The sequence below is a fragment of the Chenopodium album genome, chromosome 5 (assembly GCF_948465745.1).
Source record: "Chenopodium album chromosome 5, dcCheAlbu1.1, whole genome shotgun sequence".
Lineage (NCBI taxonomy): Eukaryota > Viridiplantae > Streptophyta > Magnoliopsida > Caryophyllales > Amaranthaceae > Chenopodium > Chenopodium album.
Genome location: NC_137838.1, coordinates 22,680,097 through 22,703,969, shown reverse-complemented (window position 1 = coordinate 22,703,969; position 23,873 = coordinate 22,680,097). Strand labels below are relative to the sequence as shown.

The 23,873-nt window shown below is 36.6% G+C and overlaps 2 protein-coding genes across 2 annotated transcripts; both read left to right on the top strand.

Moving 5' to 3' along the window:
• Window positions 1–14,583: 14,583 nt before the first annotated feature.
• Window positions 14,584–15,351, top strand: LOC145632738 (uncharacterized). Its single transcript, XM_081685080.1, has one exon. It carries the CDS (start codon window positions 14,584–14,586, stop codon window positions 15,349–15,351), a length of 768 nt encoding a protein of 255 aa, XP_081541206.1.
• Window positions 15,352–15,366: 15 nt separating this feature from the next.
• LOC145632737 (ATP-dependent DNA helicase RRM3-like) lies at window positions 15,367–15,816 on the top strand. The gene is made up of 2 exons (XM_081685079.1): window positions 15,367–15,481; window positions 15,635–15,816. The coding sequence occupies exons 1-2, from the start codon at window positions 15,367–15,369 to the stop codon at window positions 15,814–15,816; spliced, it is 297 nt and encodes a 98-aa protein (XP_081541205.1).
• The last annotated feature ends 8,057 nt before the right edge of the window (window positions 15,817–23,873 follow it).

Here is a 23,873-nt window from a genome sequence, read left to right as displayed (position 1 = left end):
CAGACCACGCAATTTCATAGCAACATCAGTATCATTACAACCAAATTTCATAATCAAGCCATTAACATGAGCATCCTCATTAGATTCTTCTTTGGTATATTATCCCCACCACAGCTGACGAATTACTATATCACTCTTCATTTTCTCGCCTTCAACAATATCATTGTTCACATATTCCTTAGCTATTCCAGCACCTTCACCATTAACAGTAATCACAACATCTTCATCACGTTTTGTGTTCAGCATTTTGGTCTTCCCTGCCTGCACCACAGGCACAAACTCACTAGCATGACTTACAACATTCTTTCAAGCTCTTTTTCCTTCACCAAAACTCCTGATTTCCAATATCTCATTTGACAGATCATCTCATTTCCTCTTTAGCTTTGTAATCCTCTTCCCTACATCAGAATGAATAGACATTGCATTAGCTAATTTGCCTTGTAAATTAGCTTCCCTTAGCTCTATCACTCGAAGTCTAGCTTGAATATCGCGCTTCTACACTGCTGAAAATTTATCCCCATTTCCTCCCATATTTAATTTTTACCTTAAAAAAAAAAAACAAACCTGTAAAATAATCAAAAGGTTTAGGATAATTTACAATATTACTCTTACCGTCTCCTTAAAAACTACAAATCACAATGGCCTCTTCCCTTTTATAATGAGTTGGCCTCCTGTCGTCTAAAATTGTCACTATCTTATTAAATAGGGAAAAAAGGCTAGGTAATATTAACATACAATTACTCAACAACAACGAAACCTATATTAGATACTAAAAGCTAAGAACATCATAATATTTTTTTCTAGAAAGTAATTATTTCACATTTTTTTAAAAGCTAAGAATTGAGTATGGGAGGAAGTGCTTATTTCACAAGGTTTGTTTTAAAAGTAAGGTACCAAGTATTTATTGCAAGAGAAAGAAAGTAATAAACACTTCAGTACTCATTGTCCATAAGCTAAAAGGTTGGCACATAAATACTATATATAAGCAGTGACCACTAATTAATGCTAGCTTACCAACAAAACTGTATAGAAACATAAAATGAAACTTAGCTTAGTGGAATTTTTTTTACCAGTAATAAACTTATCAATCAAATTATGAATAAGCATTTGTTTCTAATGATATACTGCCTTCTGAGTTAGTTCTTAATGCCTGAACTCTTAAAGATTGATTTTGAAAAATTCTCATATCACAGAAGCTGCTACTGTTCCATCTTAAAAGTGGGTGATGAAACAACCTACTGATAAAAAAACAAGTAAGCTTTGCTGACCATATTTGCTTAAACGCTTGTTTTGCATTGTAACATACTAATAAATTGCTGCGGCGTTCACTGGATGGATAGCAGAACCCCCTGTTGCTATGGCTGGCCTAAAATTACCTGCTACTTCTTTGAAGCTCAAACCACCTCAGTATTGTAAGCACTGTAATGCAAAAAAAATTCCAACACGAATCACTTCATTTCTGTTGTGGAAATGGATCTATTGCATTAGTCACTAATGATTATCCTCCTGCATTAAGACTTTTAACATCTGATGACGATGATGCACTGCACTTTAGACAATATATCCGTTTATATAATAACTTATGCATTTAGCTCTTTGGGTGGCAAATATGATTCAGATACACAAAAAGGAATTTATGTCTTTAAATTGGATGGTCAAATTTATCATAACTTTCCTGATTTAATCCCTGGTGATGAAGGCCCTAAATATTTGCAACTTTATTTTTATGATGGCCAATTTGAAGAAGCTGCTAGGGCAGACTGCTTTAAACAAATTAGACAACATATTATCAACATACTTATGGAGGTGACGGAGCATAATCCGTACACTCGGTTTTTAGATCTTTGAGAGAAATTGATATCCAGGAAGACACACAAATTCTCATTTACAAAAACACTATTGTAGTCCAGCGTGTTTATAATGCTCCTACAACAGATGAAGTAGTTGTAATCTGGCATGATAATACATCGTCAAGCGAGTCCAAGAGCCCATACATTGTAGTAAGAGGAAGATCAAACGATTCTCATCGTATATACCATAATTACGGATGCTATGATCCTCTGCAGTACCCGCTCTTATTTCCTTATGGTGATTGTGGTTGGAGTCAAGGTATGACAAAAAACAACTGTGCATCTCAGGAGCAAATAAACTCTGCTATGTCTTCTGCAATACATACAGAGGAAGATGTGCTTGAACAAGAAGCAAGCCATAAGCTTCAAAACTCAGTAACAAATTTGCTTCTTTTGATCATAACTCTTTGCCCTTCACTATATGCCTTACCTGACATACATTGCAACCACATTGATTTCAGGCTTAGCAGATGCAAGCGGTAGTTCAGCTAGGCATATTTCGCCTCGTGAATATTATGCTTACAAGCTGCAGTCCCGTCCAAATAACATGCTGTTTCGGGCAGGCCGGTGTCTTCAGCAATATATAGTTGATATGTAGGTGAAAATTGAAAATACTCGACTAGACTTTTTCCAGCACAATCAGCAGGCAATCAGAGCTGATTTGTACCAAGGTATCTTAGACTCAATTGAGAATGGTGAAACTAATCCCATAAATGTAGTCCGGCAAGTTATATTACCACCGACTTTTATTGGTGATCCACGTGACATGAAGCGCCGTTACTTAAACACAATGGCTTTAGTGCAGTGCTTTAGTAAGCCTGATTTGTTTGTCACAATGACCTGCAATGCAAACTGGCCAGAGATCAAAGAAGAATTGGCTCCTGGGGAAGCAACTCAAAATCGACCAGATCTTGTTGCTCGTATTTTCCAGTCTAAACTGATTTGCTTGAAAAAGAAAATAATGAAGAAACATATCTTTGGAAAAGTTGCACCTATGATATATGTGGTTGAATTTCAAAAAAGGGGTATTCCTCATGCACACTTCCTTATTATCTTAAAACTAAGTTGCAAAATCAAAAACCCATCAGATTTTGATCGCTTTGTCTCTGCAGAATTACACCCCCCACAACTCTCCAGCACTCCGGAACATTATAGTCCGGCATATGATGCATGGGCCATGTGGAGAAATTTATCTTGATTGTGCATGCATGACTCCAAATCACAATAGTCCTTTGTCTTTTAAATATGGATATCCAAAAAAATTTTTAGAGGAAACAACAAACCACGTTGATGGATATCCCATGTACAAAAGAAGGGATACGGGAGAAAGTGTCCAAATTCGGGGTGCAAGCCTTGATAATCGCTGGGTCATTCCATACAATCCATACCTTTCTATGTTATTTGATTGCCATTTGAATGTAGAAGTATGCTCATCTATTAAGGTTGTGAAGTATCTATACAAGTATGTCTACAAAGGCCACGACAGAGTTTCTTTCAATGTTGTTGGCAGAGAAAATAATTCTGAAGATGAAATAGAAAGGTTTTAGTCTGGTCGATGGGTGTCTCCATGTGAGGCAGCTTGGAGAATTTTTTCCTTTGATCTTTTTGAGATGCACCCTCCTGTGCAACAATTGGTTGTGCACTTGGAAAACATGCAAACAGTTTAGTTACGGGCTCATGAACAACTAAATTTATGGAGCACAACAGATGGGATGCTAGTAAGAAAGCATGGTTTCAGAGGCAAAATAAGAAACTTGTGGTTGGTCGGCTGGCAAGTGTTACACCAGCAGAAGGAGAACGATTCTTCTTGTGACTACTGCTGATAAATGTACGCAGTCCTAAATCATTTACTCTCTTCGAACTGTTAATGGATTAATTTGTGCCACTTTTAAAGAAGCAGCTATTAAAAGAGGTCTATGTGAGGAAGACAATGTAGTTCATGCATGTTTGGCTAAAGCAACAGAAATTAACTTGCCAGCAGCCTTACGCCGCTTATTTGCAGCTGTTTGTGTATTCTGCACCCCCAGCAACCCCAATAGACTTTGGCAGCGATTCTACAATGATCTATCTGATGATTACTGTGGGGAATAATTTCAAGCCTTTAAAATCCCACTAGCTTGAACCCCACTGTGATCATACACTAAAGTACGGTGGCATCCAAAAGGGAAGAAGATAGAGCAAAAGAGTCGCCAACAAGTTTTTTAGGAACTTGTAAACCATTCATGAGGTGAAGGTTACACCCCTTAACGATCCAAGAGATCGTCAACTCCATAAGGTCTAGAACCAAATAAGGGTTCGGGGATGATGGTACAAATCCAACCTAAAAGAGATTGAACCTGGCCTAATAATAGGCCTCTACTTTATTCTGATCGTATTCATGTGCGCTTTATGATTAACATGCAATCAATAGAATTAACCCTAAACCTGTTTAATCTATGTTGGTTGAATTTAATGCACAAATAAATCTATTATTGGCGATCACTTGAATTATAATCATATTAACCCTAACAAGATTATTAATTATCTTATTAATCGTGATTACAAGTACAAATTCCCTTTAAACATGCATAAAAAGGTGATCAAGCAATAACAATAAATTTCAAGCAACATAATAATAATCATAAAATTATAACAATTATAATCATAATCATGATCATGTTAAAGCATAATAATAATAGCAAGATCCTAGGCATGATACTAACAAGATTAATAACAAACCCTAGCATGTCACTAAGCAATAAAAATCAAATCTTTAATCCTAACATGATACTAACAATCACAAATATTAGGAAGAACATAGGAAGCATCGTAACAATCATATTTAATACTAAATTTACCCTAGACATGATATTAGGAATATCATATATAATAACAACGTAAACATGATTTCTACATCATAGATCAATTAAAACCAATAAAGTACTTACTTTGATGCTTCGTACCTCTTTCTAATAACAAAATACACACGTTAGTAACTTCAAGGAAAATAATCAAACAATTAAATTAAATAATTGAAATAGAGATTTGGGACCAAACCCTCAGAAATTAAAACTTTCACGTCTAGGGCGAAGGCAACTTCGAATATGGCTAGGTGTTTCTAGATTTTGCGAATGCGGAATTTTGTATTTGAGAAAAGGCTAGTTTAGAAAAAGAGAGAGAGAGAATAATCAAGAAAATCTTGATGAGAGTTGGTGAAAATTGGAGAATTAATGATTGCGAATGAAAACTGATTGTAGGTGAATATTCGTGAGAATTGGTGAATGATAAGAGAGAATAGGTGATGAATGAAATCAATTGGTGAATCAAAACGGAGTTTTTAATACGATATTTATAGAGAAAATCAGCCAAAAAGATAAATTAAACAAAACAGAGTCTGACCCTCAGAAAACAGAGCTGGCGCCAACCCTGGCTAGCTGGCGCCAGGCACCAACACTAGCGCCAAACGCCAATGGCTAGCGCCAGGCCTGGTTCCAGGCGCCAAGGCCTGGGGTTAGGCGCCAAGCCTGATTTTAACGCGTTTTCGAAAATCCGATAAGTTTACCGTACTGGAGGATAAAATCATATAATTTCTTCGAAAATGCTATTTGATTTTGATTAAAACTCTGAATTGTCAACAAAAGTCAGTTTATCAATGCTAATTGAATTAGGAATGAAAAGAACCTTCTTGAAGAATCTAGAAGACTAAAACCATTCCTAACTGCATTAGGAATGATAAATCATATTAGGCCCTCCCCTAGATCATTGGGCCGTATATAAAGCTCAAACCGGGCCCAGTTTAGTAAATTGGCCATAACTTCCTCAATATTCATCGGAATTGGGCTTATAATATATCGTTGGAAAGGTTTTTGTAAGCCCCATCCAACTACACTACTATTGGACCCATATTATGGACCAACCAAACTGGATTGGCTGTTTTCTTAAAATAAGTTTTCAAAAACAGAGAGAAGAGAAAAGAAATAAAAACTTTCCGCAACACTAGACTTTCCACACTTTCGCTTCATTCGATTATGATTCGACGTGAAATGTACTCATCACTGGGTTTGGTTTTGGGGAGACACAAATGGGTGTCTACAGAAGCCCCCACTTTGACTGAGTTTGGAGAAACGCAAGTTTTGAAAACAAAAGTCAAAGTATCGATAGCGACGGAGAATGATTCAGAACGTTCTGCGATCCTAAACCACTCTTGTAACGCCGATACCTGCAAACTATCGTTAGTTAAACAGATTAAAGAGTTAAGAAACGCGTATCTTGCACCGTCGAGCACACGTCTCTGAAGGTAACCGATTTGCTGCCGCTTTACTGTTGTTTTAATGACATCCTGCAAGCTAGAGAATGCCATCCCGCTTGAAAACTGCTACGCCCGGAACTGCTTCCATTATAGAAGACTGCTTCGCCTGAAACGATCCTCTTCCGCTTTGATAATATTCCACATCCAAGGGAATACTATCGAAGATTGCTTCTCTTGAAACAATCCTCATCTGCATTGATAATATTCCACGTCCAAGGGAATACTATCGAAGATTGCTTCTCTTTAAACAATCCTCATCCGCATTGATAATATTCCACGTCCAAGGGAATACTATCGAAGATTATTTCTCTTGAAACAATCCTCATCCGCATTGATAATATTCCACGTCCAAGGGAATACTATCGAAGATTATTTCTCTTGAAACAATATTCAGTTGCTTTTTGACAACTTCCCACCATCTATGGAACGCCATCTTGCTGTTTGTTTTGACGATCTTCCGCAATCTAGGGAACGCCGTCGATCAATGTTGCTACATCTTGAGCCTTTTCTTGAGTCATAGTGACAACCTTTCCTATCATAGAAAAAGTCATCGAAGACCGCCTCATCATGAACCGCTCTTCTCATATCTTGGTGACAACCTCCACCATCTTAGCGAACGCCGTCGAAGACCGCCCATCTCGTGCTATCTTCTCAAATATTGGGTGACAACCTCCACAATCTTAGCGAATGCCGTCGAAGACCGCCCATCTCGTGCTATCTTCTCAAATCTTGGGTGACAACCTCCACAATCTTAGCGAATGCCATCGAAGACCGCCCATCTCGTGCTATCTTCTCAAATCTTTAGTGACAACTTCCACAATCTTAGCGAATGCCGTCAAAAATAACTTTACTTGAAGTCATCCTCAGTTGTTGCGATAATATTTCGAAGAAAATTACCGAAGACCAACACTTGTCGATCTTTAAAGCTCGCTTTGCTTCTGCTAAAACCAGTATGTCGGTGTCGTGATGAGCCAATTCTTAGGCGCTTTAAGCTAAGTGAGACGATCTTTCATTAGGTCGACCACTTATTGTGATTGTAATCAAACTGACTACTTAATCATGTCAAAATTGCTTATAGGGGCTAACTGCCGTACCAAGGAACCCGAAATTGCTATATGAGGTCGAAATCACCTTTCTGAGAGGCTTCGAGCTCTGTCGCTGCTGAAATATCTCTGGCGCCAAGAATTGACTCTGTCGCCAAACGCTGTGATAGGGTCTTCCCTGTTCTGCTGCACCTGTATTTATTTTGACTATAGAACTTTGCCAATCTTTTTAATTATCTTAGGGTTGACCTAAGGCTTAATGTTGCTTGACTCATCGACTTGACACGACTCAAGGTACAAACTTGATTCACTGTTATTGACTGACTCAAGGTTGACTTGACTCGATGTGACTTGACACATGTGACTCGTGACTCGTGTGTGCATTGTAATGTGATCGTGCGACTCGAAAACGCAAAAAAAGCAAAAATTTTCCGTCATTTTTGTGGAGGGTATTGACTTTCTCCCGAAAAAGAAAGACGCGAAAAAGAAAGAAGCTTTCGAATGCATGTTGAACGAGCTTAGTCAAATGTCATTTGATACTATCTCTCAAGGTGCAAGGATTAATCCATCCTAGGCTATCTCAACTTTTGACTTCATGATGAAAGTATTTGGGTAACTTAGGCACGGAGGCTAAGCACTTCATACTTCGTGATGCAATGACTATTATGATTGATGAGTGATGTTGATCTGACAAGGCATGATTCAGCGTTGTGTTAAGATTCCATGACAAAGGGTTCCTAAGGGAAGTATATTTGGTCATGTATCTGTGATGTGTGTGAAAGTGATACTAAATTTTGGCCGCAAGGGCTAAGTGTGTGGAAAGATGTTATTTTTTAAAAGAGTAAAATGGTGGTGACTCTTACGCTTTGTTTGGATAGCAAAGAAGGGAGGAAAAGAAGGGGAGGGAAAATGGAGGAAGGGAAGGGAAAAGAAAGGGAGGGGGAGGTGAGCTCCATTTTCCCTCCAAATCTCTCCAATTTTGGAGAGATTATGGTTATTATAGAGAGAGGGAAAATTGATCCCTCCCTCTCCTTCCCCCAATCTTTTACCCAAACAAGAGATTTTATCCCCCTCCATTTCTCTTCTCTTCTTTTCCTTCCATTTCTTCCTATCCAAACAAAGTGTTAGGCTAGGTAATCTAATGATGTAGGGATCAAGCCTCCAAGTCTAGCTCTAAGTGGATAGGGATGAGCATAGGGAATCCCTTGACATGATCATGGTGTAAGTGTGTGAATGTGATTATGAATTCATGTTTATTACGGCCGCACCTCGATGTGAGGTTGCCTACGTATCCGTTAGGAATCAGGCCGAACGTAGCTCTAGCCGAACCTCGCACAAGTGTGTATACCTCAAAAAGGTCTTTTTAAGGGTTGTAACGTGGTTAGGCTAAAGGTTTGAAATAAGAAGGGGATAAAGGCTCAAGACCCTAGCTAAGCCCCCAAGGTGTGCAACCTTGCTTTTGAATCTTTGTATTTTTATGCATGAGTTTCTATTCTTTTTTAGCTCTTTCTTTTTCTTTAGCATTTATTTTATTTTTATTAGTGTGGACAATCCCGATCATGCGGTCTATCACTCACTTGGCATTCATGTTTCTCAAGCACGGTACCGAGCACTCGATAAGAGACGCAATCTGAGACGTGTTCTTATCGAAGATATTTTCATATCAAAGACATTGGAACACTTGCCCTTTTGTACACTTTTATTTATTTATTTTTTGCTTATTTTTGCTATTTTAATCTTTTGAATTTGCTCAAGCTTTCTTTAGAATTGCATAAGTTGCACACCATCCCATCCCAAGGTTAGGTAGATGTAGGTTGAAAAAAATGAAGGGTCTATCGTTAGACGAGGCTCAAAGTGGTTTATGAAGAAAGGATTGCATATTTGAAGGGTGAAAGGTGATAGAATGTGGCTACAAGGGGTGCCTCATCAAATCATTGGTATACCTTGTGCTTAATACGACATTTTTTTTTTTAATTTTTTTTTAATTTTTTTAATTTTTTTTTAATTTTTTTTTAATGCAATGCAATGTGATGATCATATGCAAGGAAATAAATGCTCATTTTATTTAAGGGAAAAAAAACCCTATGAAATAAATCTAAGGAAGACAAAAGGTGCCTATGCTAGACTTATTGGGGAAGGGTTTGAAAAAAAGAAGAAGAAAGCATGAAATCTTGGTGAGAAGCTTGCCTTGTGTTTTGTCTCATCATTACTCTTTTTTTTTTATCATTATTTTCAATCACATGGCCCAAACTCGATTCAACAAGCATGGATGGAAGAAGGTGGGAAGAATGAATATTGTGATATGGAGAATTAGGAATAGAATGTACCCCCCAACTCAAATGACGGAAAGACCGACTCATGCATGGACCTAAGACATGGTCATGGTGATGTACTCAAAGTGTGTGCTAAGAGTAGTGAGTGTAGATGGTGCGTTAAGACTCGTGTCATGACCATGTGGCTAGACTATGTGACTAGACTCGATTAAAGACTAAGTTAAGACCTCACGTATATGCATTAAACTTGACAGACTGTGGTATTTTAGTCATAACTTTTGATCTGCGACTCTGACTGGGATGAAACTAACGCCAAATTAAAGACAAAACTCGGGGCTACAGATCCATAAGTTGTACGACTCGTAGTTCTTTCTAGAACTCCAGATATGAACAAAACAAGTTGACGCTTGTGCAGTATACGGGAATAAAAATTCGGATTGACTTAAAGGAACTATGACTCGATTTTATATTTATTTATTAGCTCAAATTAATTAATTAATTAAAAAAATTCCTTTAGTCATTAATCAGTTTATTTAGTCTTAACACAAGTCAAACAAACGGTTAAGAAAAATCACATAGAGTATGCGCAACAAATAATGCACAATTAGTCAAGTAGACACAATATGATGCAATGAGTTTGCAACCTAACCATGGCTCTAGTTCTCTAAAGTTCGGGATATGGTTTAGTCAATAGAGGGTCCATGGTTAATTGTCCGGATGCACCGCGCGGAAGCCTAACCGTGAAGGGTTGGCGCGAGTGGATGGGACACCGCGAGTTTTAGAAAAAACTCGCTTCCAATGTTTGGTGAATTCTACATCTCGGATGTACCCTTTGTTGCACGGAGCGTTCAATCGGGTAGATGAAGCATGAATTCCCAGAGGGTTATGTCCATATGTAGAACACATATGGGTTTCAGAAAAGTGAGAAAAAATTCAATCAGGAAGTAGGATCGAGCAAACAATACGAAAAACCGATCGAAATTAGAACGCATATTTCTGGCTCGGTATTGGGGGAAATTGGCGCCAGCAAATAGAGACTGGCGCCAGCTTTTAACTGTAGCGCCTGGCGCTAATAGTGGCGTCTGGCGCTACGACTAAAATACTGGCGCCAAGCTCTGGCCCCTGACGCTACTTCCCACATGCCTCAGCAGCTTTCTGTGCTCGATAAAATTTTCCAGTTTCGCGCGATGTTATTTTAGTCCTAGTTGTGAAAGATATTTCTCAAATTCCCTACGTGTAAAATCCTATGTTTTTAACTCATTACGGATGGTCTTTCCAATGAGATCTTTTTTATGCATATGACAATAATGTTAATCAAAATTACGCACATGAAATACTTATAACTTTTCGAGTCTCATCCACTCATTCTAAATCATTGCCGAAACAAATTCAGGAATTAAAATAGAAATCGTCCCCAATGGAGTCGCCAAAAACTGTGGGGAATAATTTCAAGCCTTTAAAATCCCACTAGCTTGAACCCCACTGTGATCATACACTAAAGTACAGTGGCATCCAAAAGGTAAGAAGATAGAGCAAAAGAATCGCCAACAAGTTTTTTAGGAACTTGTAAACCATTCACGAGGTGAAGGTTACACCCCTTAACGATCTAAGAGATCGTCAACTCCATAAGGTCTAGAACCAAATAAGGGTTCGGGGATGATGGTACAAATCCAACCTAAAAGAGATTGAACTTGGCCTAATAATAGGCCTCTACTTTATTCTGATCGTATTCATGTGCGCTTTCTGATTAACATGCAATCAATAGAATTAACCCTAAACCTGTTTAATCTATGTTGGTTGAATTTAATGCACAAATAAATCTATTATTGGCGATCACTTGAATTATAATCATATTAACCCTAACAAGATTACTAATTATCTTATTAATCGTGAATACAAGTACAAATTCCCTTTAAACATGCATAAAAAGGTGATCAAGCAATAACAATAAATATCAAGCAACATAATAATAATCATAAAATTAAAACAATTATAATCATAATCATGATCATGTTAAAGCATAATTGATGTACACATTCTATACCATATTTTACCCTCGATTTATAACTATTTTCGTATGATTTCTAAGCTCTACGGAGCTATTTCTCGCTAATATTTTCTTCTCTAGTGTGGCTTGGTCTATTTGATTGATTTTGTAGGCATATGAAGAATTCCGGATAATTTGGACTTTTTTGGATAGCCATGAAAGCTTATTAAGATGGAGGAGAATTTTACCCGTGTCTGCCCTGGAGGGCAACATTGCCTTGGCAGCCAGGGCGAAGAAGAAAAGAAGTGAAGAATTCAACTCCCATCCGCCCGGACCGGGCGGCATTGCCCTGGCAGACCGGGCGAGCAAGGTATTGTGCGAGGAGGCGAATTTGCTTCCCGCGCCCGACCGGGCGGAGTGTCGAAGACCCCGTTTTCCTATTTTTTCGGGATTTCTTAACTAAGGGATATAAATACCCTTTGTAAACCCCGACTAAAACATACTTAGTTATTATTTTCTAGCTTTAAAACCTTCATTAGAACCCTATTATTCTCTCTAGATCTAGATTAATTTGCACTTTCAAGTTTTGATCTTTATTCATCAACAATTGGTACTTTTCTTCATTCAAGCAATTAGTATTCATCTTTATTTCTTCTTTTACTTTTAATTACTTATTAATCATGTTTTTTTTCATTGATTATTGTTTTTGCTTTCATTAATATGTGTGAGTAGTTTCTTTATTCCAAGATCTAGCGGAACCCGAATATGATTAATGCATGATTTAATTCTTTAAATTCTCTAACAATAATTGTAATTGATATGCTTATGCCAATACTAGATTAAGGATAATTGGTATTGTTATTAATCCTTTGTTTTAATCACAACGGGAGTTGGGTTTTGACGGATTTGAATAAATCAATTAAGGGTTTGAAGTTCATCACGGGAGTAGTTGAATGGATGATTAGGAAGTTAGAGTAATGTGCTTAAGGTCTTTAATTTACATGATTCCACGGAAGTAGGCTTGATTGTGATTAGAGAAGCCATTGATAACTCGGGAGAGACCATTGGTATTATTCATGGATTACTTTTCCTCATTAATCAATTGAATTATGTGTTAGGGGTAGAATGACTATTGCATTAATTATATTCGTGGTGAAGCTTTATCTTGGATGTTTTTAGCATTGAATTGTCATATTGTTTAGATTTTATCGTTTTAATTAGTTTTTTTTAGATATTGATTCTTACTTATTTTATTTGGTTACTTGCTTAGTAATTGCTTGAGTCTATCTAATTAGTTGAACCATAGTCTCTTGGGATCCGACCCTTGCTTGCCCGTCTACATAGTAGTGGTCTAGTTAGGTTTATTTTTGTTAGGTACGCGACACGCCTATCAATAATAATAATAGCAAGATCCTAGGCATGATACTAACAAGATTAATAACAAACCCTAGCATGTCACTAAGCAATAAAAATCAAAGCTTTAATCCTAACATGATACTAACAATCACAAATATTAGGAAGAACATAGGAAGCATCGTAACAATCATATTTAATATTAAATTTACCCTAGACATGATACTAGGAATATCATAATAACAACGTAAACATGATTTCTACATCATAGATCAATTAAAACCAATAAAGTACTTACTTTGATGCTTCGTACCTCTTTCTAATAATAAAATACACACGTTAGTAACTTCAAGGAAAATAATCAAACAATTAAATTAAATAATTGAAATAGAGATTTGGGACCAAACCCTCAGAAATTAAAACCTTTCACGTCTAGGGCGAAGACAACTTCGAATATGGCTAGGTGTTTCTAGATCTTGCGAATGCGGAATTTTGTATTTGAGAAAAGGCTAGTTTAGAAAAAGAGAGAGAGAGAATAATCAAGAAAATCTTGATAAGAGTTGGTGAAAATTGGAGAATTAATGATTGCGAATTAAAACTGATTATTGTAGGTGAGTATTTGTGAGAATTGGTGAATGATTAGAGAGAATAGGTGATGAATGAAATCAATTGGTGAATCAAAACGGAGTTTTTAATACGATATTTATAGAGAAAATCAGCTAAAAAGATAAATTAAACAAAACAGAGTCTGACGCTCAGAAAACAGAGCTGGCGCCAACCCTGGCTAGCTGGCGCCAGGCACCAACACCAGCGCCAGGCGCCAATGGCTAGCGCCAGGCGCCAAGGCCTAGGGTTAGGCGCCAAGCCTGATTTTAACGTGTTTTCGAAAATCCGATAAGTTTACCGTACTGGAGGATAAAATCATATAATTTCTTCGAAAATGCTATTTGATTTTGATTAAAACTCTGAAAAGTCAACAAAAGTCAGTTTATCAATGCTAATTGAATTAGGAATGAAAAGAACCTTCTAGAAGAATCTAGAAGACTAAAACCATTCCTAATTGCATTAGGAATGATAAATCATATTAGGCCCTCCCCTAGATCATTGGGCCATATATAAAGCTCAAACCGGGTCCAGTTTAGTAAATTGGTCATAACTTCCTCAATATTCATCGGAATTGGGCTTATAATATATCGTTGGAAAGGTCTTTGTAAGCCCCATCCAACTACACTACTATTGGACCCATATCATGGACCAACCAAACTGGATTGGCTGTTTTCTTAAAATAAGTTTTCAAAAACAGAGAGAAGAGAAAAGAAATAAAAACTTTCCGCAACACTAGACTTTCCACACTTTCGTTTCATTCGATTATGATTCGACGTGAAAGGTACTCATCACTGGGTTTGGTTTTGGGGAGACACAAATGGGTGTCTACAATTACAGACATGCCAATGCTCAGAATGAAGTCCGTGTTAGGTTGCAAACTATACAGTCAATCGAACGCCATTTAGAGTCTATGGGAAAATCATTAGCTCATTTCCAACTTGACCACTTACATGAAGAGGTGCCAGAAGAGCTCAAAAGAACTAAAGACATCATTGATGCTTTAGTTGCACCTATTCCTTAAGAGTGCGTTGACTGTAGAGGCAAACTTAACTTAGCTCAACAAATTGCATTTAATAGAATTATTTCTCAAGTCGAATCAGGAAAGCCTGGCTGTTTCTTCGTTGACAGTCATAGAGGAACTAGTAAAACATTTTTATACAATGCCTTATATGCGGAAGTGCGCATGGCAGGGAAGATTGTTCTTCCAACACCAACATCAGGCATTGCTGCAGCAAACACACCTTCTGGGAGGACAGCGTACTCGAGGTTTAAAATTCCTCTAGATTCAGAAACATCTCTTGCTTGTGACGTTCCTAAACAAGGCAGCTTAGCTGCTTTAATAAAAGAAACAACTCTGATTATATGGGATGAAGCTTCAATGGCGAAAAAAGAAAATATTGAATTAGTTGAGCTTTTGCTGCGTGATCTTTGTGACTCAAAACAACGATTTGGTGGGAAGGTTGTAGTATTTGGGGGAGATTTTAGGCAGGTTCTGTCGGTTGTTCCTCCCAAAACTCAAAGAGAAGCTGTTGCAGCAAGCCTGGTAAACTCACATTTATGGCCTGGGCTAGAAAAGTTACACCTTACGAAAAACATCAGAGCAGGAGAGGATCTCCCATATGCATCATTTTTACTGAGTTTAGGCAATGGCCAGCTAAAGTCTACTGGAAATGCTTATGTTCAGGTTCCTCTTCACATTGTGAGTTATTATCATGAAGGCGATGATCCTATCAATCACCTAGCTGCTACTGCATTCCCAGAGTTAGAGCATGAAAATTTTTCACCAGATTTCTTCGCAAAGAGAGCCATTCTCACACCATTAAATGATGCATTTGACTCCATCAACACATTTCTCATTAATAAATTCCCAGGAATCCCTGTTGTTTACAAGAGCTTTGACAGCATGCTAGATGATAACTGTGTCATTTACCCAACCGAGTTCCTATACTAGCTTGCCCCTAGTGGTATGACTCCACATGAACTTGTTCTAAAAATAAACAGTCCTGTAATATTGCTCAGAAATATTGATCCAGCAGATGGCTTGTGCAATGGAACACGTCTTATATGCAAGTCTTTCAGAGGTAATGTGATTGTTTGTTTTATAGTTACTGGTCATCGCCAAGGAGAACTTGTATTCATTCATCGTGTTAATCTCCGACCTCCATCATCAACAAAATTTCCTATTCAGTTTGAGTGAATACAATTCCTTCTTAAGCTCAACTTTGCAATGACAGTAAACAAATCTCAAGGCCAGACATTAAGCCAAGTGATAGTTTACCTCCCACAGCCATGCTTTTCCCATGGACAGCTATATGTTGCACTATCAAGGGCAAAGAAGTCAGATAAAGTGACTGTAATCACACCACAGCCTGCTGAGCACCACACATCACCGCTACTGAAAAACGTTGTAGCGTAGGATGTTTAGCAATTATCTGGCATAACATGATCTATCAATTTAAAGGTATAACTCCTTATCTACTAAATCTACCAATTAATTTTCACTTAATTATTCTCCATATCTTAACTAATATAATATTAAACATGTTATAAATGCAGGTGATTGCGCTTTATATATCTTTGTAACTAAATGGACAAGGTTAATTGTTCTAAATCTTTGTAACGCCTTTTTGGTTAAGCACACATTTAGATTTTGTTGAAAGTGCAACTATTTACTGCTAATTACTATGGTTATATTATGTACTATATTACTTATGTAACTTTTGCATGTAATTGTTTTATGCACTATTCAATTTACTTATGCCATCTTAGGTAACTTGAAATTGGTAACATAAAAATAGCAAAATCCTAGGTTTTCCAACCATATAACCCAAAATTTTGTTTCTGATTTTATAAAAGGCAAATCTTTTCTTTGCCTTTTGGATTACACCTTTACTTTTACAGTTGTATTGTAGGAAAACCTCATTCATTCTATTGTCCACAAAACAAATTTCCTGATTGACTTTTCCTACACACACCTTATTAACTGCTGGTCAATACTATGTTACACCTTAATCTACTAAAAAATTTAGAATTCCTACACAGCAGGTTCCCTGCCATTTTCTTACTTTATGCACTTCATTATCTGCTGGACAATAAAACACTTCAAAGCATAGTAGAATACATTGGACATTACAAGGAACCTCATGTTAAATCTAAAAGACTCTTCTGCTATTAAAGATGCTAACATTTCACAGTGAACATTTACTTCACACTTTACTCTCTATCACTATGATTCTCTATTGCTGTATCCTAGCAATAACTGCTTGCAAATCAACCTTAACAAGGTACGTTCATAAATGCTTTTGCTCTTCAATTTAACTCCAGCTTTTTGATTTTTTAAAAATGTTTTCAGCTTAATAATGGCATGCTGGTTTCTATAGTCAAATGGCAATAGTAGACCACAGACACTAGCTCCTGCTTACTTTCTAGAACCATTATCATACCATCTTAGCTAAATACCATGTTTTAAATTATATGGAACATAAATATAATTAGTATAGCAATCTGACTTTATTTTCAAGTTGATCTAATACTGAATTTCAACAATGTGCATTGCATAGCTTTCGAGATTCGAATGTCACATTTTACAAACCATTCACCATACATTATATTGAAATGATGATTTGTACCCTTTACACTAACTCTTGATAGTACCTTGTATTCTCTAATATAAATGCTATCCTTATAAAATGTGCTCATTCTGGTACACTTAGCTGTAGAGCTTTGTTTTACTAAGGCTACAAGATTTATTTTATACTAGACTTGGTTGCTAAGATGCTAATAATTCTTGGACTTTACATGAACTGCTTAATTTGTGCTCAATATCAGCTACCCATATTAAGTCTGACTTATTTGAATTACAGCATAATGCCTTGTAATGGTCAAGGTTATCTTTATTTTCAAGTTCACATGGAAAGCATGCCTCTTTATTCAACCTTATACAGAATAACTTAGTTTTGCATATAAAGTGGAAAAGAATTCACAAAACAGATTAGTTTAACATATATAGTGAAAAAGAAGGAACTAATGCTTACCAAACATAAAGACAATAGATAGATTCACACAACACCAAATACATAGCTACTACTACTTAGAAAATACAACTTATAACAATAATAACTACTACTACTTAGAAAATCCAAAGACAGAGTACAAATTGATAACATAGCAAAAGATAACTGCTGCTACTTTGAAAATCCAAGTTATAGTTGGTAATACATAACAACATCAATAATAAAGTGCTATTACTTAAGAACTAACTATAATAATCTTAGAAACCTAGAACAAGTGTGGATATAAATTGATTGTTCCCTTAGAAAGAACCACCATAGGAAGCATCACTCTCTAATGAATATGAAGGGCTTGAATGGTGGTGGATATCATCACAGGTATAATTAAAGTTAAACTTGCTGGTCCCCTCTTTTGGAGTTTCTTTCTTTGGACTTGGCTGCTTATCTTCCGGCTCAAAGCAAAGAGCCTGCACCACTGCTTCTAAATTCTCCACCTTTTGCTCAAGAGCAGCAACCCTTTCCTCCAAAGATTCTGAGTTTGGCTGGTTGGGAAGGTCAGCTTGCTTAGTGCTTTCCATCTTAGCCTTGCCTTTGCTGGCCATTGTTATCTACTTAGTTTTGAAAACACTAAGATTAAATACTGGCAAAGAAAATGAAGGAAAAGCTTGTGATTTTGTGAACACTTACCTTCCTTTTATATATGACTAGGTCACACTTTATTACCTAGAAGTTAAAACTATGCCCTGCTGCAGTTATTTATTCATACCTAGATTTCCCCATGTGCCTTAGCATTGAATACTAATGACCCAAACTTATAAAATAGAACAAATCTCATCCCATGATGTTTGTACTTCTCTTTTACTCAATTATAACACATTATATAGTTGTAGTGCAGCATCTTAAGATGGTCATTATTGTTAACCAACAATACATGAAGTGTGACACAAAAAAAAAAAAAACTCATTAGAATTATAATACATGTAACAACTCTTTTAACATTGATGCCCCACAGATGAAACACGACTACACATCCTTGGACAAGCTTTCACCAATTCACCAATAGCAAAAGCATACAAAGTGCGAGTCACTGTTAAAGAAAAGTCTCCAATTCGATCTCCTCCTAACAAAAAAAGGTTCCAAAAACTGGTTTTTAAAGATGAAGAGGTATATGCCAACATTTACACTTCTTCCGTTCACATTTGTAGTTTAATTCTATTTAAAATGAAATTATCTGTCTTGCATTACAGGGACACAACATGAAAGCTACTTTGTTCGGAGATGAATGTGACCACTTCAAAAAAGTCTTTGAATAAAAAAAAAGTATGAAATTGCTAATGCTCCAGTCAGAACAGTGAACCCCTAATTCAGTTCATTCCTAGGAGAATGTGAGCTGACCTTTGGAGGCATGACTAAGATCCAAGATGTTGATCGAACCCAGGGGCCTGTTTTGCCAGAATACATTCCTATTGCTGATGTTCCTAAGATCAGTGGTCAAGGAGACCGGTTTGGTAAGCTGCTTGTATTTTCTAAATTACATGTTCTTGCCTCAAAACATATCATCTTTAAGCATAATGAGCTCAATGGTTGTTGTTTGCTAGATTTGCTAGGTGTGGTGGTCCACATGGAAGACGTGCGCCAAGTGACATACAAGTCAGGTAGGGTTGCTGATGTGAGAGATATCAACGTTGTTGATGAAAGGTAACAAATTCTATTACCACACTAACAACGCCTCTAATAATATACCTGCAGCAATATACTAATCTACTATTCCTTGCATTTGCAGCACTAGTACTAGACCCATGATCATCTTAGCATGGGGTCAGCTTGCAACTTCAGATTGTAACTCCTCAAAGATTGGGCATCCAATCCCTTGGTTGTAAGCTTAACTTCTCTGAAGCCTGCAACTCACAGAGGTTATACACATTTACACTATCTATTAGTTTATATGTTATGCCAAATCAAGTTGCTGATGCTATCTTCACAAGCTTTTCTCTTCAATCAAGCATGTCTACAACAATTGACCCAGCCCCTGTTGGTGAAAATGTTGAGGCTTTAAGAGCTTGGTAAATAAACAAACTAAGTACTCATGATCATTCCTCATATTACATTGCATCATAGAAACTTATTTTAAGCTCCCTTGATTAAACTAACTTCTTTCTGCCCTTTTGTTATGTTTATAGGGCCCATACACATCCAGATGTCATTGCTGACTACATGTCAAGGCAACTTGAATTCATGGTGTTGGTGCTGAACCAGTTCCTACAACACTTGATCAAATATTTAGTAAAACTGTGAGCCTCTCTGTCAACTACTCCCTATCCCATTCCCACCAATACTTACTTTGTTAACTCACACTTATTCATCTAGGTTGACAACACTGTCCAAGAAGAAGTGTACACAATCACAGTTACAATTCCAGATGCACAATTAAGCAACATCATAGCTTATATTGGCTGTGATGGTTGTGGTAAACGATGTGGCATTACTGCAAATGTGCCATTTTTCTGCCCACATTGCCTTTACAAAAAATGCACTTCCACTGAAAGGTACACTTTCTTTTTCAGCATCCTTATATTGTGCAACCAGGACTCTTCCCAATTAAAATACTTTGACACCGGTACATTGAAGAGTCAATTTCACCTTTGATGCTGCAGACAACACCGGAACATTTCGTCTGACTGCCTTTGGTCCTGTATGTGAACAAATCCTCCAACTGCCTACATCAAAAATCTTTGAGAGGAAAATCAAGGTTCCTATTTAATCATACAAATAGCTTATTTAGTACAATCACCTATTTATACCTATTTTTGTCATGACACTTTCTTCTATTTCTCTCAAGATGATTGGAGTGACTTTAATCACCTTGCTGCAACTCTAAAAACCACACCAATACACATCATACTTCACCCAGCACAGTTATTAAACAGGGCAGGGGTGCTTAGGTGGGTAGTACAGTCAATTTCCCGCCCCTGAATACCTGATCTACTGATCTAAGGGCTCGTATCAGAACACATCATTCCCGATAAGCATTGCTTATCATTTTGGGTTGGGTTCTTGTTTGAGACCTTATTGACTGCTGTTAGTATGTTAGCTCTTCTCTGACCACTTACCAAACATTACTCCTTTTGATTAGCACTTGAACCTTGCTTTAGTTTCTGTAGCTGTATGGACAGCTTACTGTTTTTGCCTTGCATGCACTTTCACTTAGGCTTACAAACAATGTCTATTTTGCATGCTTAACTAATACATGAATTTAGCAATTCCTTGTATTATATAAACAATGTCTATTTTGCATGCTTAACTAATACATGAATTTAGCAATTCCTTGTATTATATACTCTAATGTTTCACAATCAATGCATGCACTATGCCAATTAGCAGCATCTGTTAACAATTCTGTTGTTTATCCCTTATTACTTGAGATTACACTCACTCATGCAATTAATTCTTTGCATAACTACACCTATACAGACACTCTAGATCATGAAATCATGTAAGAAAATTGCCCCAAAAAAAAAAAGAAAGTACTTGTAATGTGTTAATCAGCTGTTCAAATTAAAAAATATCAGCATTCCTTATTAATGGTCAATCATCATGCTTTTTCCCTTCAAAATTCACACAATATCACATTATTTTACATCACTAATTTTGGTTTCCTTTCTTAAAAATTAATTTTAGTGAATTTGTAACAATTGTTTTGATGAAATTTAATGTGTAAAAAAACCCAAATTCATCCTTTTAAATATAATTATAGGCTGATTTGCTGTGTAGCAAGTAAAAAAATTAGATTTCAATATACAATGCTTTTCTCTATTCTACTTGAGTTTGTTAAGATACAACCACCCATCAGAACCAGAAACATATTCAAAATGCTACGAAGTGTGACTATTGAAGAAATATCTAACCAGAAAATTTCATAACAGCTTTATTTACTCAAAGTTAGAAACCTCGGGGAGATATTTGCCATTGTTGTACGTTCAATGATTTCCATTTTATCTAACACTACAGCTGATAAATTGCTGCTAATTTAAATGTATTCTTGGCTCCGAATTATGATTTCTGCCATCTGTAATATGGACTCCTCAAAGTCTTTTCCTTTTCTCTCTAATCTATATAATGATTATCTTCTAATTTAGCTGTATATGAACATAGTATGTTAAGCCCTCAATTTGGATTTGGTCAATCAAAACTACTATTTGTAATTTGACTAAATAATGAAGTAATTTACTCTTTCCTTGAATTCCAGTTCAAAGAATACCTTTAAAATTGAAAAGAATAGTGAACTTTGCAGTACAAACTCAATGCCAGAATTATACGAATAAATAAAATCGAGGGACATTTGATTAACCAATAATTTTGTTCATTGGTTTACAGTGACTAAACTAGCACACAGCACCACAACTCATGTGAGAGATAAACATAAAAACTTAGCAGTTTACATTACACACTACATCAGCAATTAAACTCATATTCAGCATTATAGTGCAAACAGACTTCCCTCAAAAAATATAATTGAACAAGTCAAAATTTGTAGATAATTCTACACAAAAACACTTGTCTAGAAGCACACAAAACAAGCTACTAACCACCTAAGCAGTACACCAAGGCTGAGAAACAAATAGTATGTTTATGATCTCTCGGAAACAACGATCGGACCTTGAGAACATTGGTACTAAATCTACAATCAGCCTTACTTATACCAATAATTTTGCCAACACTAATTTAACCACTTCAGCTATTCTTCTTCAAAAGAATTAAAGCCAATTTATCTAAAAAATGCTGCTCAATTATGTCCTTCCTATTAATACAATCAAATCCTTAAGCCTAAACCCCACAAGCACTAATTCTACCACCAACAGACCATCTTGTGCTACAGTAACTCTCCTTGAAATTGAAACTTCTATCATACATCCAACAACAAGCAACTATCAAGCTTCAACACACAATATTACCTCTACATAGTTATTCAAGCACGTCCAAAAAATAATCAAAATAGGCTTGTAAAATAAGCCTGAACAGAAAACCAAGGCCTAATATTACTTAACAATATACTATCTACAACAATCCTAATAAAACTGTCCTTAATTCCATCATCAAGGAACAAAAAATCAGACTTAATTTGGCCATCAGACACAGGTTAGTGTTTGCTATTTTAAAGCTGATTCAAAGCCAACCCACAAACCTTCACCTAACATATAACACCCAATATTGCATTGCTCAATAAGACCTAGGCACAAACAAGAAAGCAGACCCACTCACACTGAAATGGATAGAAAATAAAAAGGAAGAAGACATCATTTAGTTCACAATAGAATAGCTCAACATCATTTAGTAATAGGAAGGAGAAATTGATGCTTGAATGGAAATTGACAACAACTACACAACTTGCAAAACGATATGGAGACAACAACCTACATGGCTGCATGTCACACAGTTAAAATAAGTTCATATCTTATCCTAACTTAATAGTCTAAATACTATGCCATTCCCCTTATTCATCACTTCTCTTCCACATTGAACACTTTGGTTTTATGCTAAAGTACATTGTGGCTTTATGACTCGAAAATGAATTAATATATCTCATTCAGCCACTATCAAACCAATGAGAAGCATTAATAAATTTAGACAAAATGCATTCAATATCACACACAATGTCCACCATCAGAGGCAGTATACATTCTGTAAACACATCATCATCATCAATAATTCGAATACTTAATTTAAAAGACAAAGCACCTAAATTCATACATCAATTCATCCAACTTTAATACATAATTTTAATCCAAAATAAATAAATTGTCTTTAGATAACTAACAAACCCCTAGATTCATATCTACTAAACCGAACAAAAAAGAAAAAAAAACTTGAATACTTAGTCAGAATCAAAACCATAGGCTTCGTCATCGCTTTCAGTCATCTAAGAAGAACGATAATGGTAAGGATAGCCATTATCCGCCTCCGAGGAATCGTCGTGCTCCTCAGCCTCTTCTTCCTCATCTTCTTGCTCCTCTTCTTGGTTGACTTGTGGCTGTTGCTGCCCTTGCTGCACTGCACTAGCACCCTCAACCCCAACAACAGGTTCCTCTTGTTCTGCTTCAGCATAGGCAGCCACCATTGAATCAATTACATGCTTCACTATGCCCTCATCCTCGCTGATATCCATATCATCCTTCCCTCCTTCGACCCCAGCACCAAAAGCAAACTTACCACCACTGCATTGACCCCTAAATTTAGATGGCTCACCTTGGAAACCTACATATCTTCTCATTCTCACTGGCTCTTCATCAGAATCGCTTTCAACTTTAATTGGTGTATCATAGTTTCTTCCGAGTTTAGGTTCTTTACTCTTACTTTTGGGTTTGACCTCCTTACCCTTGCTTCCGAGTTTGACCTCCTTACCCTTGCTCTTCCTCTGAGAAACCTCAGCGCACTTAGCTAATTGTGCATCACAGTCTTTCATTGC

Bases quoted from the DNA above. Each gene is read 5' to 3' on its own strand.
- LOC145632738 (XM_081685080.1), top strand. From the start codon at position 14,584: ATGGCAGGGAAGATTGTTCTTCCAACACCAACATCAGGCATTGCTGCA.
- LOC145632737 (XM_081685079.1), top strand. From the start codon at position 15,367: ATGACTCCACATGAACTTGTTCTAAAAATAAACAGTCCTGTAATATTG. The intron at 15,482-15,634 runs GTAATGTGATTG...TTGCAATGACAG, and splicing joins TATATGCAAGTCTTTCAGAG to TAAACAAATCTCAAGGCCAG.